Source organism: Pimephales promelas, chromosome 7 (assembly GCF_988280905.1).
Source record: "Pimephales promelas chromosome 7, fPimPro1.hap1.1, whole genome shotgun sequence".
Classification (NCBI taxonomy): domain Eukaryota; kingdom Metazoa; phylum Chordata; class Actinopteri; order Cypriniformes; family Leuciscidae; genus Pimephales; species Pimephales promelas.
In genome coordinates this window covers 28,934,787-28,954,748 of record NC_142775.1, presented here as the reverse complement: position 1 = coordinate 28,954,748, position 19,962 = coordinate 28,934,787, and the positions used below count along the sequence as shown (strand labels likewise).

Sequence of the window (19,962 nt, the reverse complement as noted above, 5' to 3'; positions counted from 1 at the left end):
CAATCAAAAGCACAAGTCGGAAACATGCTCTTTTTCAGTGCATCATGATGTTAAAATAAACTTTGCTTTTCTCAAAACTATTGTCCCGTTTTTATATCGGTGTCAACAATCACCCATGATTAACAGATATGTTTTCATGCAAACATCAACATACACCATTAATTAGCAGACCCATTCATCAGGGACGCACAAACGTTGACTCACTTTCCTATGGGCTTGGACACAAATGGTGATAAACATGTGTGGGGAAACTAGTCGACTCCTCTCCTCTCTGTACAGCCTGAGGCTCTGTCTCTAGACACATATCCCAATTCGCGCACTCCCTTCAAACAAATAATTAACATTAGCTGACATCACACACCAAGTGAACATGCATTCAAGACTGTATGATCAAAGCTAAACCTTTGCTCTGACATGCTTAAAAAAAGCATTACAACTAAATTAATTTCTTATAATACTCTAGGTCATTCTAACCCCTGTTGAATGCTTGAATCTAATTGGTTTACAAAAGGTATGACATCACTTTTTAGGCCCAAACGAGGAAGCGAGTTACCATTTTAGCACTTTTAGTTCCATCGTCCCGAAGTCAATGTTTTTTTTTCAATGGGATTTTGATTAAATGGCTGAAATAAGGTGGTGAACACAAGGTCAAGAAACGTTCATGTTTTATTCTACGCCATACAGTATTACCCTAATCGAGTAGAGCGGGATTTAATTTTATTCACATGGATCATGAAAATTGGACATTACATACCAGGATTTGGAGTTGATTAGGGAGGGCAACTTCCCTCCTGAAACACTCCTGGCACCTGATGATTAAAATATTTGCTGTCTTTGTAACGTCAATAGAAAATGAAAGGTGTTTCAGAGATGGATAAAACCAGGAATGTGTAGCAAGAAAGAAAACACGTCAATTTTATTTCATTCTGACTTTAAATACAAATTTGTGACCATTCATAGAAATGCGTCAGACAAGTTAAAATTCTGACCAGTTAAAATAATTATTTAAATCCATAGAAAGAGAACAGAGACAAAAACGAGAGAAAGTGTATAACATGGCTGAACAAGCCAGTATAAGATAAAGTTTCTCTTCTTAATTAACTTTCATGCCCTGTGAACCTCCACGAGTTGAGCCGCAGGAGTGGCTCCTGTACCCGGGCGTACCTCTCCTACCCCTCACCAATATTTATTCCTCTAAATTCCTTTCTTTCTTTGTTTAATTAATCCATGCATGTGCTTCTTTGTTCTATCGCTCTTTTCTGCTTCTCTAACTATTGTTCAGCTGGTTTTGTCACACATCTAAGTCTGATCCCTCCTTTCTTCATCTTCCCCCCCTCTTCATCACTACATACTCCCTTTATACACTTCTGCTTTTTCTACCTCCTTCTCTCTTTCATTCTCTCCGCAGGCTTCCTCTTATCCTATGAGTGTTCAAGTGAATGGTGACCAAGTCCTCTTTAATGATGTGCCATTCAGTTTACTCTGCATCACAAGGGCTCATTTACACTTTGTAAAAAGTCTAAATAAAAATAAATAACTAATTGATTTAAAATATAATTAGGTAACACTTTATTTCGATTGTCCACTTTAGACATTCTACTAACTATAAGTAACTTTTCAACTACATGTCAAGTGTTGAGTATTAATAGACGGTCTGCTTAATATCTGCTAACACTTTATTTTGTTGGTCCCCCAACAGACATTCAACTGACTATAAGTAACTTGGCGACTACAAGTAAACTTATTCTCCCAACCCAAAGCCTAACACCTAACCATAACCTAACAGTCTACTGACAGTCTATGCGATAATATACTAATACTCTAATGAGAGTTACGTCTAAATTGAAATAAAATCGAAATAAAGTGTAACCTATAATTATAAAATCGTATCCATCTATTCATCCATCCATGTTGATCCATGCGTGCAAAATTTACACAAAAAGCAAATATGTACTTGATATTTAACCACACAAATTTCATTTCAAGCTGAATTCCTCAAATTTTGTAGTTGTTTAAAAATGTGACACGAACTTCTAAATATGAATGCGGCTTGAGTAACTTTCAATTCAAAAAAACATTTTGGACCCTGTTTTCACCTATATTTACTCTCTTCATTTGTGATTGTTTATACTTGGTGGTAACATCTATTGTGACCAGAGTAATGGACAAGCCGTTTTCCACCATCGGGCAAAACCGTTTTTGTAGCTTAACTATTCCATTCTATGCCGGTATGGATATGGTTTCATTTTCCGCTGTAGGGCTGAAAACCGAGCTCTTTAGAATGCTTCAGTCGTTGCACTGGTAACACAAGAGTTTACGGATGGGTAGAGATGCAAATAGCAACAGCGTTATGGAGGATAATCATAGTGCGCTTGGTCAGCTACAGAGAAAATGGTAGCCAGACAACAGTCACGTGAGCGATCCTGAGTAGCGGCATCACTACACGCATTCTGCCAGCACGATTCCAGGCAGAGAGCGGTTTGCAATCGTGCTGTACACACCTCTCATTTATGCTTAGATGCCTCACATTTGTTAGGTTTCCGCTAAAACACTGGTTAACACCCACTTCTGCAGTCCCAGAGTATTTTACAAATGGGAGTGTCAGGCCTGTGATGGCTCAACCTGACAAGCTAAGTCGATTGCTTTGAGACAACAAACAGTTCATCTCTTTCTGAAGGCTGCTGCGTGTGTGTGTCGTCTTTCAGCTGTGCTGGTCTACAGCAATCCGGCTCCATGACTGATTCTGTTGTGTTGAGTGCAGGACTGGGCTACCCAGCTCCTAACTCTCTCTCAGAGCTGCAGCCAACAGCCAGGATCACTTCCTCCTTCCCAGCAGTTTAAGATTTCCAGCGGAGCAGGCTGGCTACACACAAACACGGCTCTGTTCAGCAGCTGTGGACGCTGCACAGGGGGATTCTCTGCTGAGGAAGGGGGAGCATCTGTCTGCTCAGGCCTGCCAGGACATACACAGTGTGTGTGTGTGATACTCGCTTTCACACGCGTTTACAGATACACAAGCAGTTTGTCAGGCTAATTTCAAAGTTTGTGCCACTGATTTGGCAAGCAACAACTGTGTGGTTTGACTCGTCTTTTCTTCAAACCTCACCCGGAGATTATATCAATTCAACCGTCACTCATGCACCATAAAAAAAGAAATAAAATTGGCTAAATTTTTTGAGTACAATTAACTTTGGTGTTGAAGGCATTTCAACTCAAGCACTCGCATTCAAAATTCTGGTCAATAAACTGATAATTATTTATGTTATGATAAATGGCTGACATTAAAATTCTATACTTGGTCTAATTAAATTGTGGTAAGTGGTAGTGGTGGATTTACACGCAAAATCCGAGCATGTCTTTGCATCCTTACGTCACATCTGTACACATAAAGACGGAGTCTCGGCTAGTCAGTTTTATTGCGTGTGAGGAAGTTGGACTAGAAATGCACACATGCATGAGCAAAGAAAAACACAAGCATGTGTGTGTGAATGTGTTTGACATTGAGTGTGGTGGAGATTTATAGCCTTTTTTCACTGCACTTGATATAATTAAACTTATCAATTTGATGGCGGATCCAGAAAGGTTCAAAAGACAAAATCACCAGTGACAACTGGAAATTCACCCATTGTAAAAGGCAAAACACGTCGGACTTCGGAGTGGCTAATAAAAAAAATAGTAATAAAAGGAAACCGCAACCAGGCCCATGCGAAAATAAGGACTTTTGAAAGGTGGTGCAAACTCAGTGTTTTTTAAGGGGTTCAAAACGGATGCAGAGACAGCTTTTTTTCTGCTGAACAGGTAAGACATTTCAATGGTTCAATTATGTAATAGTAGCACACGTGTTTGCTTAATTCATTCAGTTACGGAGTACTGAACTACAGGTATCCCTAATACACATTAAATGTAGTCACGCAATGTTATGTTATGTGATATGTGATGCAAGACGTGATTAAAATAAGATTTAATCAGAGCGATTTACTGCAATGCTTTTTTTCAAAACAAGTGGATTTTATTTACTTTTCCGGTGAAAATTTTTACGTTGGTCGTACCTCCAAAAAGTAGAATCTGTGATTCTGAATGACAGTATCCAAACCAAGTGGTGACAGACAGCCTCACATTCTCCACAAAACATTTAGCTTTGCCGTGCCACAACCCACGTAAAGTTGATAATTCCACCAATAACTTAACATAACAGAGATGGCGATAAAGAGGAAAAAATACGGACTGCAGCTTTAAAGATTACATTTAAAAGTGTTATTAAATGATTAGAATTTTAGAGACTTGCTTTAGGTGAGATTTAGATGATAGCAAAAGTAATCTAAATATACAACTGGATCATGAAAAATGTTAATAATATTGGTCAAAAACCAATATGCTACCAATATATTGTATTCTGGTCAAAATACCATAGTTACACTAAGAAAAAAAACTGCAATAGTCATAACATTCTTTGAAATACTACAGACTGAAGTAACAAGGTATTTTGATAGATAAAAAGTGACTCAGGTACATTTTTGCAAGTGAAACATGAGTGTGGTTTCTGCATTTGGGAACAGTGTGTGTGTGTGTGTGTGTGTGTGTGAGGGTTGAAGTTACAGTAGGGTCTGCGCTCAGAGTAGATTAACACAGAAACAAAAGGCTCTTTATAAACAGAGGGGCGCTGTGTTTGGACTCGCTTTGAAGCACAGGTCATGAGTAAAGGCCCTGGGTGTGTGATGTAACCCCAGTCAGCCAGTGGAAACTCATGAGCAAAGTCACTGAAGTTTAGTAGACCATGAAAGAAAGAAAAACACAAAACAATATGCAAACCGATGTTGGAAAAGGATCCAAAGTGAAAACACAAACGACCTCTACAGCATATCAACTCTCCTGCGACAGACGGCATGAGAAGAGAGAGAGAGAGAGAGAGAGAGAGAGAGAGACAGAGAGAGAGAGAGAGAGAGAGAGAGAGAGAGAGAGAGAGAGAGAGAGAGAGAGAGAGACAGAGAGAGAGAGACAGAGAGAGAGAGAGAGAGAGAGAGAGAGAGAGAGAGAGAGAGAGAGGGGAAAACCCCAATTCCGCTATGTAAATATCAGAATTTGCATTTACGCCCACATCTGTAGTCTGAGGACCTAACATAAGTGGCAGTCTGTTATATGTGGCCGCCAATGAGGGCCCTAAAAAGTATTTGGACACTTTTGGACAGACAAGAAACATTTATATAGAAATACACAGCAACAGGAAATTACGTTCAAAATCAAGACAAAAAGTTGCAACACTTATCATACCCTATCATATACCCGGTGCAATGCAGCACCAAGCGCGACAAGTTGTTGACGCATTATTGGCGCGTTGCTATCTTGAGGCAACAAATAAAGTAACAAAAAAAAAAAAAGATTAAAAAAAAAGATTTATTTATTTATTTATTTTTTTTTTGTTATTTAAAGAAACCTTATGTTATGTCCGCCTATTGGCAGGTCCATGACGCACATACACTCTGCTTATTACACACACAGGAATTCCCAGCAACACACAAACATGCCAAAATACTGAAAATAAAAGGATTACAATGTAAAAGATTAATATTGTGTACATAAAGATATGGTGGAATCCGGCTTTTCCTGTAGATGGTCTGCACACCCGCTTTAACCTTGCGCACGATCAGATCCGTTTGTCACCGAAGTGTTCAGTGTTCTTTTCCACTTGCAAATTCCGCCATGTAAATAGATATTCGCTATAGTGTGAGCACAACTGGCTTTTAAAGGGAATGGGATATGGTTTATCCAGGTGGACATGGAGGCATAAAGTCAAGGGAGAAGCCCATAGATAGAGTTCATAAAAGCAACGGGACAAGATATTTCAACAACAGATTTGTTTCAGATTTCAATTCAAATTTGTGTCATTCACCGCTACTAGAAGGTCACAACGGTTGCTCACGTCACATCTACGTCGTCAAGTTCAGTTTGAGCCTGCGCAGTTTGCTTGGCTATCAGGAAGTGAGTGCTTCTACCGGGCTTTACTTTTCTCCGTTAAAATCTGTCAACGGAGGGGTCGCTGCGTCCATTTCTTTTACTGTGGCGTCACATGTGCTCCAGAAGAACTGACTTAGTACATTGAAATATTTTTTTTTTAAAAACAAATCTTACTGATCCTAAAATTTTAACCAGTAGTGTACAATTACATTACATGAATCAAAACTTATGTAAACATACATATTCAAATAGTTATTTTAAGTTTGTACTTTTTTTTTTACTATATTTAGATTACATAAATGCAGCCTTTGTGAGTCTTCTTTAAAAAGAAAAAAAATATTTTTGCATGTTGCTCAAGTCTCTAAACACCTTTTGGGTCCACTGGACATTAAAACCCTGGTAGAAGGCAGTTTCGGGTCCTCACTCGAGAGCTGAACACGGTCTGGTTAATCTGCCAGCTAAGCTTTTCTGCAACCCTATGAGCGCTCATACAGAGGGGAATACAAGTGGTGAATTCCCCTTGGACAGGCTGTTATTCGGTATTCACCTGTCTCTCTTTCAGCTGGACTGGAACACAAGGCCTGTTACTGAGAGAGAGCCAAATTTACCACAGGCTTTCTGAACATTGAACACCAGTGTTGGAAAATAGTTCAGATTTTTAGCCTGTCAGTGCAGAAGGGGATTATCATGGCAAAAAGAACTTTTTTGTTAAAAAGTAACAAAGCTGGCAGGGCCACTGAGGTTTGTGGGCCGAGTGTGCGCACGTAAACATGGGCACTTGTTAAAGGTTAATGCTTTTCTTCCGCAGGTACATGGTGTTGTAAACCTTACAAATGGAAATCCCCCTGGCAACAGCACAGATGTATCCCACAGCATATTTTCCAGCCTAAAATGTTTCTCACGTCAGAAAATCACTGCGATTGCTTAATGTAGGTGAACATGGTGATCTTTCTGCACACTGGGGGGATGAATTTACGCGTCTAAATTTATCTTCATAAATAGATAGATCTCGGATTGTACATGCATTCCACACATCTCAAAAACAAAGTCCAGTATCGGGTGGTCCAATTTAAAGGATACTCATGGAGACATGACATTAAGTTTTCCGAAGGAAATGTGAGTGCCGTTTTCCCATGCGAAACTTGTCGATGTGAGTGACGCTAAATAATCTGTGTCTATGGTGTTCTGGGTGGTTGCTTAGTCAAAGGAGCCCACCCACAACTCTTCATGTTATTCTGAACTGAAGACAAATGGCTCAGATCCCTCCTTCAAAGGAAGTATATATATTTTTAAATATTCAAAGATTTGTTTAAATGATATAAATGCGTATTTGCTGAATGCTGACGGCAAATGATAACGTAGTACTGTGTTTGCCTTTCTATTATTAATAATATTAAAGCAAACGCTTTCTTTAACAATTCTATTAGGCATGGGCGGTATCCAAATTTTCACACCGTCAAACCTCCTCCCTATTTTACCGCGGTATACGGTATTACCGCGTGACTAATTAAAAATTACGAGATAAGGCTCAGATGGCATCACACATGATGACACGTTCAACCAGAGAGTGTCGGTTCCAATAATGCATCTAAAAGCTGTCAATCAACTATTAGAAAACAGGAGATGCACATTGTCTCACACCAGAGAATGTGAGCAGAGTGGTGATATTTCCTCTAGAGAGGGGAGCGCATTTATGGAGATCACGCGCCACGAGCTCTGTCCACTCAGCGCCGCGATCCGAGTGGAGCCGAGATAAAATTATTTATTAATAAACTAGTGTTTTCTATGTCAGTTGCTGCAAAGATAAAGATTGCATTGACGATGCAAACTGGCATCTTCACGGTAGTGAACACGAATAAAGAGTAGCCTAATGCACACTTCATATGAATAAGCCTATAGCAGAGAGCAGCCCATTTCTTTTAGCTTGTAATTGTTTTGTTTAAAAGTATAGACATTTCAAGCTTACTATATACACTTCTCAGATCATTAAGACATGTATCTTATATGCCGAGTTTCAGTTCATGTATGAATCGCGCTCCAGTCACGCGTCGGCGCGTGTCCTGATTACTATCTTTGCTTTTTATTTATTAATCCAGGCAATTCCTTGATGAAAAACGAAATAAATGAAGATGCAATTTATTCAAAACGAAATTCGTTTTAAAAAAAAGGCTTTGTACAAAACAAAACGTAATAAGTGGTCATAATCATGTCTGACTGACCCAACATGTGTTCTGTCAGTGCTGCAAAGATAAAGATTGCATTGATGACGCAAAGCATCTTCGCGGTAGTGAACGCGAATAAAAAGTAATGCTCACTTCATATGAATTAGCCTAAACATAAGCAGAGAGCAGCCCATTTCTTTTAGATTGTTTGTTTTGTTTAAAAGTAGACATTTCAAGCTTACTATAGGCTATATATACACGTCTCAGATCTTGTTTCTTATATGCGAGGTTTCAGTTCATGTATGAGTCGCGCTCCAGTCACGCGCCGGCGCGTGTCCTGATCACTATATTTGCTTTTTATTAATTAACCCAGGCAATTCGTTGATGAAAAAAATAAATAAAATGAAGATGCAATTTATTCAAAACGAAATTCGTTTTAAAGAAAGGATTTCTACAAAACAAAACGTAATAAGTGGTCATGTCTGACTGACCCATTCCAAATGTTTTCCGATATTGCGCATTTTATGATCTTATCTTATTCATCTCATGAAGTTCCCTTTTCATAAAATCAACATACATAGAAAAACATCATATTATTAAAGAAATATGAAATTTTTTTTTTTCAAACCTAGCTTATATTTAAGCGTCACACGGTCTGGCCCGCTGTAGACTACATGCATGTGTGCGTACATGTGGTGGTGGGGCACAATTTTCAAATAATAATCGAATAATACCAGGTAATCTTTAAATATTATTTTTGCTTGAAATGCCCATCCCTGCCAAATTGCATAAGTCGTGTTCTTCTTCGAGACCAAGTCACTCAGTGCGCAACTTGCAATCTTTGCCCTCTCTCCCCCACTCTCTCGTCACCACACTGTCACATCATGAGAACCAGATATAAGCATTTTAGCCATTAAATGAATTGTATTTAAAACATTGCATTTATATAGGAGACAAGGAATCCTTGTCTCCTATATAAATGCAATAAGTGCATTGTTTTTTTTTTCTGACGGTATGACGATATTGAAACTGATACCGTTGCTATTTTTAGATCCCGCGGTATACGATATTACCGTAATACCGCCCAAGCCTAAATTCTATCTAATAATATATTAGAACCATACTCTATCCATCCATCCATCCATCCATCCACCTACATATACATATATATATATATATATATATTGGCGATATATCGGACAACGATCTACAGTTATCAAATAGGAACCATTTACACCGAACATGTTCTTGAGTTTAAAAATGTAAGGCACAGTGGAATAGAATAGAGCCTGAACTTCTTGAACTTTTTTAATTGGCATGGCATCTTAAAAATGTGTAAAAAAGAAAAAGCAGTGAGAAAGCTCAAATACGCACATCTTTTCCATAGAGAAATAATTAAAAAGCAGCAAGGGAGTGCAAAACACACAAAGTAGAAAAGATAATAGTAATATGAACATTCACTTCCATAAATGGTCAGAACCATTTTATAAAAAGAAATGTGATCACATTATATTTTTTTTATTTAGTATTGATATTTAACATAATTAAGGTCAAATATTGTATTGAATTTGACACCTCTAAAAAGACTAAAAAGTCATAAAAACACTGTTGTTTTCAATTTATTAATTGAAATTCTCTCATAATTTGGCAATGCAATTTTTTTTTTTTGCCCTCTTCTTTATCATTTAAAAAATAAATCACTAACTGGATATGCAAGTAACTGAAATTACTAAGTTCTTCATGATTCCTATCCGTAAGTCACACTATTTGAGATATCAATCTTGTCCACAGCACAAATGACGTCCCAAAGGGTTTGTTCAAAATCCTACCCTACCTATGAGTAACAGTAATGCTGATGCTTGCCCAAGCAAGCACTACTAAAACTAGTATGACAATGTATAAAGTAGAAACCTTTCGCCATCAGACACCTGAAGGGAACCATGAGAAATGTTTTTATGCAGTCAAAAAAACATCGCCAATGAAAACGTTTCACAAACTTCATTCCAAAGATTCGGCCTCTTTCCCAAGGGTGTGAACTGATGTAATTTCAGCTCTCATTTATCTCAAATGAGGAACTTTTCAGGTCTGGCTTCTGATCACAGCTTCATGCGTGTCTGATCAGGTTTCTTTATTATTGTAATTATGATGCGGCGTGGCAGAAGGCTCATGTAGAACTTGTCTCGATTTCCCCTCCTTGACTTTCTCAGAGCGCATGACAAAGCATGAAACATAACCTACAGCACTGAATCTTGCAGCTTCAACACATGTGCCGTCCAGTCAGTCCATAGTAGTACAAAACCGCTATATTACAGAATGGTCTCACACTTCACTGATCCTGTATCGGCTATAAATCTGTTACAGCTGGTGTATACAGTACAGATTCAAACAGAGTGCATTCATGTGTGTGTGTGTGTGTGTGTGTGTTTGTGTGTGTGGCTACATATTTCTCTGCTCCCCACAGGAGGCAGGGAGAGCAGCAAAGGGCTTCATTTCGTGTTGTTGTTTGGTCACTAGGTGTGAGCTCAGCTCCCTGGCAACTGACACCGCACTATGGATCCAAGATCTGGTTATTTTGGCGTGATGGTCGAGGGAGAAAGAGCAAGCTTTGCAAATGTTGTCCAAATTCCACACTCGCCTCCAACTCACCAAGCTCCCTTTCACTCTCATTGTGAGACAGGCACACTGCTGACAAAAAGAGCTGGGTGGAGGTCTAGGATCTCCAGAGGAAACTCTCTCTCAAACACACACACACACACACAGTACGCTCAGGCTTAGATGAGAGAGGGTAAAATAAGACCCCAGAGAACCAGGGAGTTTAAGCTGTAATGCTTTTTCTTATGGATGCTGGGACTGGGTTTGAGTGATATAAATGAAAACATGCCTCTGACATCACTTCTTTTTTAATCTTTTAATACATGCCTCCTCATTATAGCAGACATATGTACATTAAAACTCAAATCAATAATGGTGCGTTCACGTGCTATGGAAAATAGAATTTTTTCCACTTGTGAACTGGTATTTACCAGTGTGTTGCGTTCAAGTGCTTTTGTTGTAATAATGTGGTAAAAAGATGGAGATCCAGACCTGTTATTTAGCTAAAACTATTTTAGATTGCTTAAGTCATCTGCAACAGCAAGAAAATGATTTATCAAAACTCAAAAGATAAATAATATGCTGTATATTTTCTAGATCATATATATTTTAACCATTCACGACTCTCATTTTGAAAAGGTCAAAGGTTATCTCATCTCGGCAACTCGTCCATCAAAATATTCTACGAGTTGGCCAGTGGAAAATACCACATGAGGGGGTGTTCATGTGCATTTTCAACGTCGGCTTTTGGTATTTGCCATAATTACCATAGCACATGAACGCACCATAAATCATTTGTTGAAATGCCAGCAACAAATAATCAAGGATTTTTTTTTACTTGTAGTGCAAAAAAGTTAAAGGGGTGGTAAAACACTATTTCACTTTTCTAACTTTAGCTAGTGTGTAATGTTGTTGTTTAAACATAACATCTGCGAAGTTACACCACTCAAAGTTTAAAGTAAAGTGAGATATTTGCTTTTAAACAAACCAATTTCTAAGAACTACAGCAAACGGCCGATAAGGACTACACAACATTCCTCCAGGGTTGCTGACATCACTAACCCCAATATTTACATAAACCCCTCCTCCGAGAATACTAAATAAAGTGGGCGAGTCCATTTTATATTGCTTTGGAGAAGATATATATATATATATATATATATATATATATATATATATTGCTTTGTTGTGGTATAGTAGGCTGGAGTGTTGTTGCCGCAATGCTGTCGAAACACTGTTTTTTTTTTATTTCATCCAGATTGCAGGTCCACTTTGTTCAGCATTCCTGGTGACGCGAGAGTTAGGGATCAATGGTTACATTTTATTTTTAACTCGGTCCCTCATAATTATTTCCCAAATCTCGCGCGCGCTCTTAGTGCTGCACATTTTACTTAGGAAAGCTTCCACAATCTTTGCAAGTTCAATGCAGGATTTGCACTACGGCTTGTCCTGAAAGATGGAGCAGTTCCAACTTTAAGAATTGAAGCTGTTGTTTACGGGCCACAACCTGTAAGTATGATCTATTTTTCGTCGATGTGTTTTCCCGTAATAGTTTGTAAAGTTAATTACACTTTGTAGCAAAGAGCAAACAAATGAAAACGCTGTTTGGCTCTGCAAACCAGTTTGTTAAAAGCTCCTTAATATTTAACGTTATCGACTAACACCTAACGTTACATTTTTTTTTTATCTCAAAGAGAACTTGGAATTAGTGTAAATTATGATTTGATTAAAGTTAGAGCTTTTGTGTATATGTTTATATTCAGGCATGCTAAACATGGTTCTGTGTTTGATTTGGCTACTGTAGTAAAGCCAATGTTTAGTGTTACTTCTGACAGATATTTGACAATCGTTCTAAAAACGGTGCCATACAGTCAGTCATAACAGCGTTATGTCTAAAAAATGACAACAACAAAAATCTGAACCTATTCTGAAACATCGTTTAACAGCTGCTCTTGAACAGGTTCTGCTCGATCATCTTCACTAACATTCTCTAGGTTCGATTCGGGCTCAAATTGGTGGCGTGATGTTTACGAAAAACGTACACCAGGCGGTTAGAGAATCCAGAGCCATAAAGAGAGATGTGAGCGAATCACAACACACTGGGCCAGCGAACCAATCTGAGCCCATTGCGTATATTTGAGGGACTGGCTTCATAGAACCTGGAAACCATCAGACCGTTTTTACAAGAAGGGACAGAGCAGTGTAGAATAAAGGTAAAACATATGAAAAATAATGACTTTTTTTTCTAAAAAACGAAGCATGAACACGTGTTACAGTGCACCCCACAAACACAATCAAGCCTTCGAAAAAATGTGTTTTACCACCCCTTTAATAATCAGTTATGGACTGGCTCTGATGTGATTCTGGAAGAAAAATAGGCTGGAAAAAACAGGCAGCTTCAGGAAAGAATGCTTCAAGCTCAAGCTTCAGGCCTTCACCAGAAATATGCCACAGTTTCCCCTCATCTCTCAACAAACCAGGGAGAGGCTTCCTCCTTTTCTTTCTCTCTCTCTCCAGACTATCTTTTTTATCCATAATAACTTTCACATTACGCTTCTCTTATTTTGTAGAGTTAAGTTTTTCAGGCAGTGCAAAATTAACATCTGTGTTTGGACTTGTGGAAAAACAACAATAAAATCCTACAGTAATAGACGTTAATAGCTGCATACAAACACAGGCAAGAGTGTGCATGTGAGAACACATCTGTGTGTCCTACGCACTCACCGCACCAGAGGTAAAAGAGTGATGTTTGTTTTGAGAGGTGTTTATTTTGCACATTTTAGTTGGGTGCGATTATGCCATTATTCTACTGGAAAACAATGAATAAAGATTAATACAGGCTGATTGATTGTATAATTTGTGTTTATTTGACTAAGATTGTGCTAAATATATTTAGCCTTAAAGGGATACTCCACCCAAAAATGAAAATTCTGTCATCATTTACTCACCCTCAAGTTGTTTCAAATCTGTATGAGTTTCTTTTTTCCGCTGAACACAAAAAAAGAAATTTTTGATTAAATCTGAGAGTGGTCTCACTTCATAGGCTTCTAAGGTATCGAAACTTGCCGGCCCAGAAAAGTTATTAAAGACATCATTAAAATAGTCCAAGTCACTACTGTGACTCAACCTTAGGTTTATCAAGCGACACAACACAGAAGCGCAACACAGTTACACTACGTGAACTTACTCAAGGCCCACAGAGGAGGAAATAAATAGTTGAATAAAGTCATTATTTTTGTTTTGTTGTTTTTTTTGCACACAAAAAGTATTCTCGTTGCTTGATAAACTTAAGGTTGAATCACAGTGACTTGGACTATTTTAACAATGTCTTTAATAACTTTTCTGTGCCGGCAAGTTTCAATCCTTAAGAAGAAGCCTATGGAGTGAGACAGCTCTCAGATTTAATCAAAAATATCTTAATTTGTGTTCCGAAGATCAACGAAAGTCTTGCGGGGTTGTATCAACAAGAGGGTGAGTAAAAACTGACAGAATTTTCATTTTTGGGTGAACTAACCAAAATGCAAATTTTGTTATCATTTACTCACCCTCGTGTTGATACAAACCTGCATGACTTGTTTATTCTGTGGAACATAAAAGAAGATCATTTAAATAATCATTTTGGTCCGTACACTGAAAGTCCACACTGGCCAACAACATCAGCCCCCAACTGACTTTCATTGTAGGGACCAAAACAGATCATCTTTTGTGTTTCAGAAGAAAGAAAAATCAAACAGGTTAGGAACAACATGAGGGTACGTATACACGATTTTGAACAATTTCTTAAGGAATCAGTAAGTGCACTACAGACCCACACTGGTTATATCTGTGAAACAATAGCTACTCTTTGAACATACATACACTATCATTCAAAAGTTTGGGGTTGGTAAGACTTTTAAATGTTTTAGAAAGAGGTCTCTTATGGTCATCAAGACTGCATTTATTTGATCACAAATAAAGTGAAAAATGTAATATTATGAAATATTATTACATTTTAAAATTTCCGCTTTATATTTTACTATAGTTTATAATGTAATATTCCTGAGATGATAAGGCAGAATTTTCAGTATCATTACTCTGATTTCTGAAGGATCATGTGACTGCAGACTACGTTAATATGCTGATCTGATGCTCAAGAAACATTTCTTATTATTATCAATGTTGCTTAATATTTTTTGAGGAAACTGCGATTTGTTTCTTTAATGAATAGAGAGTTCAAAAGAACAGCATATATTGGAAAAAAAATCTTTTATGTCATTATCAATTTCTTCATTGTAACTTTAGATCAATTTAATGCATCCTTGCTGAATAAAAGTTGACTCGTTAAAAAAAAAAAAAAAAAAAAACCTGCGGTATGAATAATTGAAATTGTCACCTCCTATTTAGGTCAGTGTTTCATGGCCAACTAAAGTGGTGTCTCACAGGTACAGAGTGCATTCAAGACATGTCTGTGGTGGTTTCATGGTTTTGTTTGCACAAAGCAAGTGTTTCTCAGGTGATTCATGCTGGTGGTTAGCAAAACACACGTGTATGCAAGTAGGTATTTGGTGTTGGAAAGATTGGAGCGGAAAGTTTTCATGTAGAAGTAAATGGCTGATTGATAGGAGGTGTGTATGCGTGAGATGTTGGGTAATGCACAACTTATTACACAATGTAATAACACACGGTACAAATGGGGCAGCTTACCTGGGTGGATTTGTCCCTCATGCAAGGGGCGCAAGGGGCGTGGATGATGTCCCTGGGCCAGTGTCCAGACAGGTAAGGGGCTGTGAGCGCGTCCAAAGAGGAGGTGCGACGAATGCTACCGTTATTGCTGGTGGTACACCAAGACCCTGCCACAGGAAGTCTATGCTTGTCTGCAAGACAGCCAGAAAACGCAGAGGAGATAAAGAGGGGAAGGAAGGATGGGGAGGGGGAGATAGAGTTTGATTGAAAGATGGATGAATGAGACATGTGAGGAAGAATAAAACAGATGGGAGGGAAACACAAGAAGAACATAAGTTAGAGGCTGCATGTTATGAACACAATACATCACAGTAAGTGCTTAGAGAGAAGCAGTGTGTGAGAGCTTACACCAGCTTGAGTGTAAATGTCCGCTGGGCTGATGGTGATGAATATTAAAACCCAGCAGATTGAGACAGAATTAGTCTGGTGTCCAGTAGCTCTTTTAATGAAACTAAAGCTGATTAACTGCACGAGTGGCGTGGATGAAGCGGCCCGCGTGTCTTGACCTACATTTGGTGCGTCTCCACGAGTAATTGCCCCCTTCACTATTGTCCCTGCTCTCTTTTTCTCGTCTGTTCTTTCCAGCACATAATCGATGGCCTTCTCTTGTCAGTTTTAGTCTTTTAAAGACTTTTTTCATGTAAACTCACACAGCGCATACTATTGAATACACAGTGCAGACGTACAGTAAAAGAGTGTGGCCTCTGCTGTTTTGTGCTGCTTTGAAGAGATGACATTTGCGAGGGATTTTACACAGGAAGTTCAGCGTATGAGGCTTTCAGAAAGGATTTTAAGAAAGTCCCAATTTCTTTTGCCACATACATAGGTGACATCAATATTTCTCTCGCTCTCTGTGTGTATATGTGTGTTGTATCCAGGGAAGCAAATCAGAGGGGAACCATTAACTTTGTTTGCTTCCAATAGTCCAATGGGAAAGTGAACACACACTTCAGCAACAAAACAACTACTAATTACTGTTGGGTGGATTTTCTGCTATTTTAAGACAAAACTACATAAAACTTACAAAAAGCAGAACAGGAATCTTACATTACATTCTAAAATAGAGAACAGAGCTGGCTTGACTTTCTGCGAGTTGTACACACTGAAGAACATGAGAGAGCATCTGAGGAGGAGGAACCTGAAGGAATTTTGTGGGAAATCATGCGAGAAAGAGAGAGGAATTGGCTAGTTAGCTCAAGTTGCAGTCTCCACATGGTATGTTTTTGCTCTCTAGAAACTGCATGTGAATGGAAAGGCTTCTAGCTAATCTAAATTCAGATTAACAGGTTAATGAATTCTGAAATACAAATCCGGACGCAGATCATAATGAAATCCAAGAATACGTTACATTCTAAGTTTTTCGACAGAGGATGGGCTAATGAGCATTAGCATACAGTAAATTAATTTAGCTTTCTAAAGTAGGCTTTCTTTGTAAAAGTAATTAGTGTGCTAAAATTGACATGTATATATCTAGTTACCTGCAAAAAAATAGCAATAAATGCCGATTGTTATCTTTTACAGTTGATACCAATTATTTGTGTGCTTCAGTAGGCTAAATAAGAAATACTTTGAAATATTATTACAATTTAAAATAACTGTTTTTCATTTAAAGAGATTTTAAAAAAATGAAATATTCCTGTGATGTGATGTCATTGGCAATGCTAAATTTGATCCTTCAAAAATACATATTTTTGCTCAAGATACATTTCCTATTATTATCAATGTTGAAAACAGTTGCTTGTGCTGCTTAAAATTGTTGTGGAAACTGATTCATTTTTTTCCAGGATTCTTTGATGAATAGAACGTTCAAAAGAACATAATTTACTAGAAATAGAAATCTTTTGTAACGTTATATATGTCTTTATCAGGATATTTATAACAGATTAGGTTTACTGGCTTAACCCCAGGCCTCTGACATAAAACTGTGTACAGAAACAGGAGTACACAGAAAATATGTACAAAAGAAAGAGGACCATATACGCCTGCAATGGAGCGGCTAAGCATTCACATCTGTGTTTGCGTTCTTGCATAGTGTTTGTTTCTGGCTTAAATGTGCACGTTTCTACACTGAAATGTGTAGAACTACATGAACTACATAAATACATACACATGCAAACAAGCAAGATGCACAGAGGACAGACTATCACACAGGGATGTTATCTCATCTCTGATTGGCTCATATAAGAGATGCTATGATGCACTACTGAGCAGGGAATTCTCTTATCGTCTCTGTCTGCACAGTAGGTTATTGTGTTGCGTCTACCCTGCATCTCACTCAGCAGACTTTGCACACACACTGATAACACACACACACACACACACAGCGTCCCATGAGTCGCATCCTTGGGAAAGCTGTGCTCTTGACTTTTGTCTCCTCAAACTACTAGTGAATGTGACTAGACTTAAACAATAACGTCACAGCAATTCATCAAAAGTACCATGCATACGCCTCCAGTTCAGTCGGTACAGACACAGATAATGATCTTGTTCTCACAAACATCTCAACCCACAGGTCAGGATTAGGATCCAAACACACCCTTGACGTTTAACACTTCATCTTCTAATAAATTAACAAACAAACTTTCTAAATTATATAAACATTTTCCTTTACCTACATTTGATTTATTTGAATGAACAAACAGCTTAGCATGGGAAAACCCAGACAACTTCTGAGTTCTGACAAATTTAGATTTGCTCTGCAAGTTAGTCTGGCGAAGTTAGTCTCATTCAACCCCATAGAACATCACAGTCCCGCCCACAGCCGGTGCCGGAAGTAAAAAATTCAATACAGTTTCTCCATTGACAGTTGGGACTTAAAACCAGCTACGGCTGTACTAAGTGATTGTACATGCTCATTTAAACGCCAAAAGTTCATGGGGCACTAAACTTGTTTTAAGATAAATGCATTTTATTCACGAATCACAATGTATTGGATAAGTACTTCACTACTACCCACAATCCTGAACAATCCCACAGTGATGCATCTGATTGGTGGAAATCATGTAACGTGTCTGAAACCCTGCGAAGTATCGCGTAATGACGTAGTTCTAGTTCATTGGGCGCACCTCAGAAACTTTGAGGCAGGCTTTACAAGATGACAACAGCACAGCGACAGTGAAGCAGGTTTTGTACATTTACAAAGATGGATGCCGCCGTGGAACTAGGGGTGTGACTTAAAGTTGAACACCGTCATTAGAACTCTATAACCACCAAAACCATGTTATAAAAGTTTTTTTTTTTTTTACACAAAAAATGTATCATCATAGAGAATGTTTAAATACTATTATCAGCTTACGAGGGAAACGGAGGCGAAGTTAGTGGTGCTTCGGAAGCTGCTATTGCAGGAGATGATTCGGGAGAGGTCTGTGCACCCCCTCACAAGAAGAGAAATCTTGGAGATCTCCTTAATAAACGGAGGTCTGAAATCTCTGCCCCTTTACAGATCAGAGCATGCACTGACACAGAGTCAAGCCTCATTTATACTCGACACGTCCGCACGAGCCGAAGGTGCGCGCGGCAAAAATGACCCGTTGGGTGAGCAAAACTGAGCAAGACCCCATTTTGCTGGGCTGTGTCCATGGCTTTTTTTGTAACGCCGTGTCCGATGCACGCAGTTTGCATGTCTAAATTGCAAAGTTTTTTTTTTTTGTTAAGGTTTTGTTTACTGTGTGTGATTAACGGAAAGCACATTCACTTCTTCTAGTTGTCTAGTTGTAAATTTCAAATAAATGTAGAGAAGTAGCTAATCAGTGTCTGCTCGTTTATTAAATATATCCCAGTAAGGGTTGTTGCCGATAACATCGTACCAAGTCTACCCAGTAGTAATCCTGAGGTCCCGCCCATACTCCCCCATAAACTTAATCGCAAGCACAGACCATAACATCTATACTGCAGCCAGCAGTAGACTGGGAGGAGACAACGTCACTACATAATCTTCCCGCCCCGGACCGGTACTTTAGTCCGCGGTGTAAACGCAGTAAGCAAGCGGTCTGGGTCAAAAAAAATTTCCTATGAAAAAAGTTCCTGGAACAAATAGTTCCTGGTAATTGCGGTGGAAACGCGGCTATAGTGACCTGACTCCTAAATGTTCTTTGTGAGGGCTGATGGATCAGCCTGGTCTCGTCCCAGCCTGCCTGTACCATCCCTCTCTGTAAAGCCTGGGAGTGTGCCCTGTTAAACCCCCAGCCAAGAGCAAAAGAACCATGTCTGTATGGAGATCTTAAAAAGGCAAAGATATTGAGACGAGCAAAGATATTGAGAAAGACATTGGCATATGCAAAATTAGTTGCAACGATGCGCCACTTATGGTGCTGTTTAATCCTGAGAACAATGAACTGAAATGTTGAGGAATACATTCAAGAAAAACACTTTCACACCTGGATACTGTAGAAAGAAAGAACAAGCAGGCAGGGGTGTAAAGTGAAGTTCACACCATCAGTGAAGTCAATTAGGCTTTAGTTTTTTCTTGTATGTTTTTAGTTGTTTTGAGAAGTTCCTCTTACATGGTCACTAGTCATACACATGAAGACGGATG

The 19,962-nt window shown here is 38.6% G+C and overlaps 1 protein-coding gene across 3 annotated transcripts in view; it reads right to left on the bottom strand.

Moving 5' to 3' along the window:
* The window catches only part of fam117bb (family with sequence similarity 117 member Bb), a 43,512-nt gene that overhangs the window by 15,562 nt on the left and 7,988 nt on the right, over positions 1–19,962 (bottom strand). For all 3 annotated transcript variants that reach the window (XM_089133305.1, XM_039683647.2, XM_089133306.1), the window contains exon 2: positions 15,390–15,559. In XM_089133305.1, the coding sequence (XP_088989431.1) occupies positions 15,390–15,559 (170 nt within the window). The remainder of the gene's footprint in view (positions 1–15,389; positions 15,560–19,962) is intronic.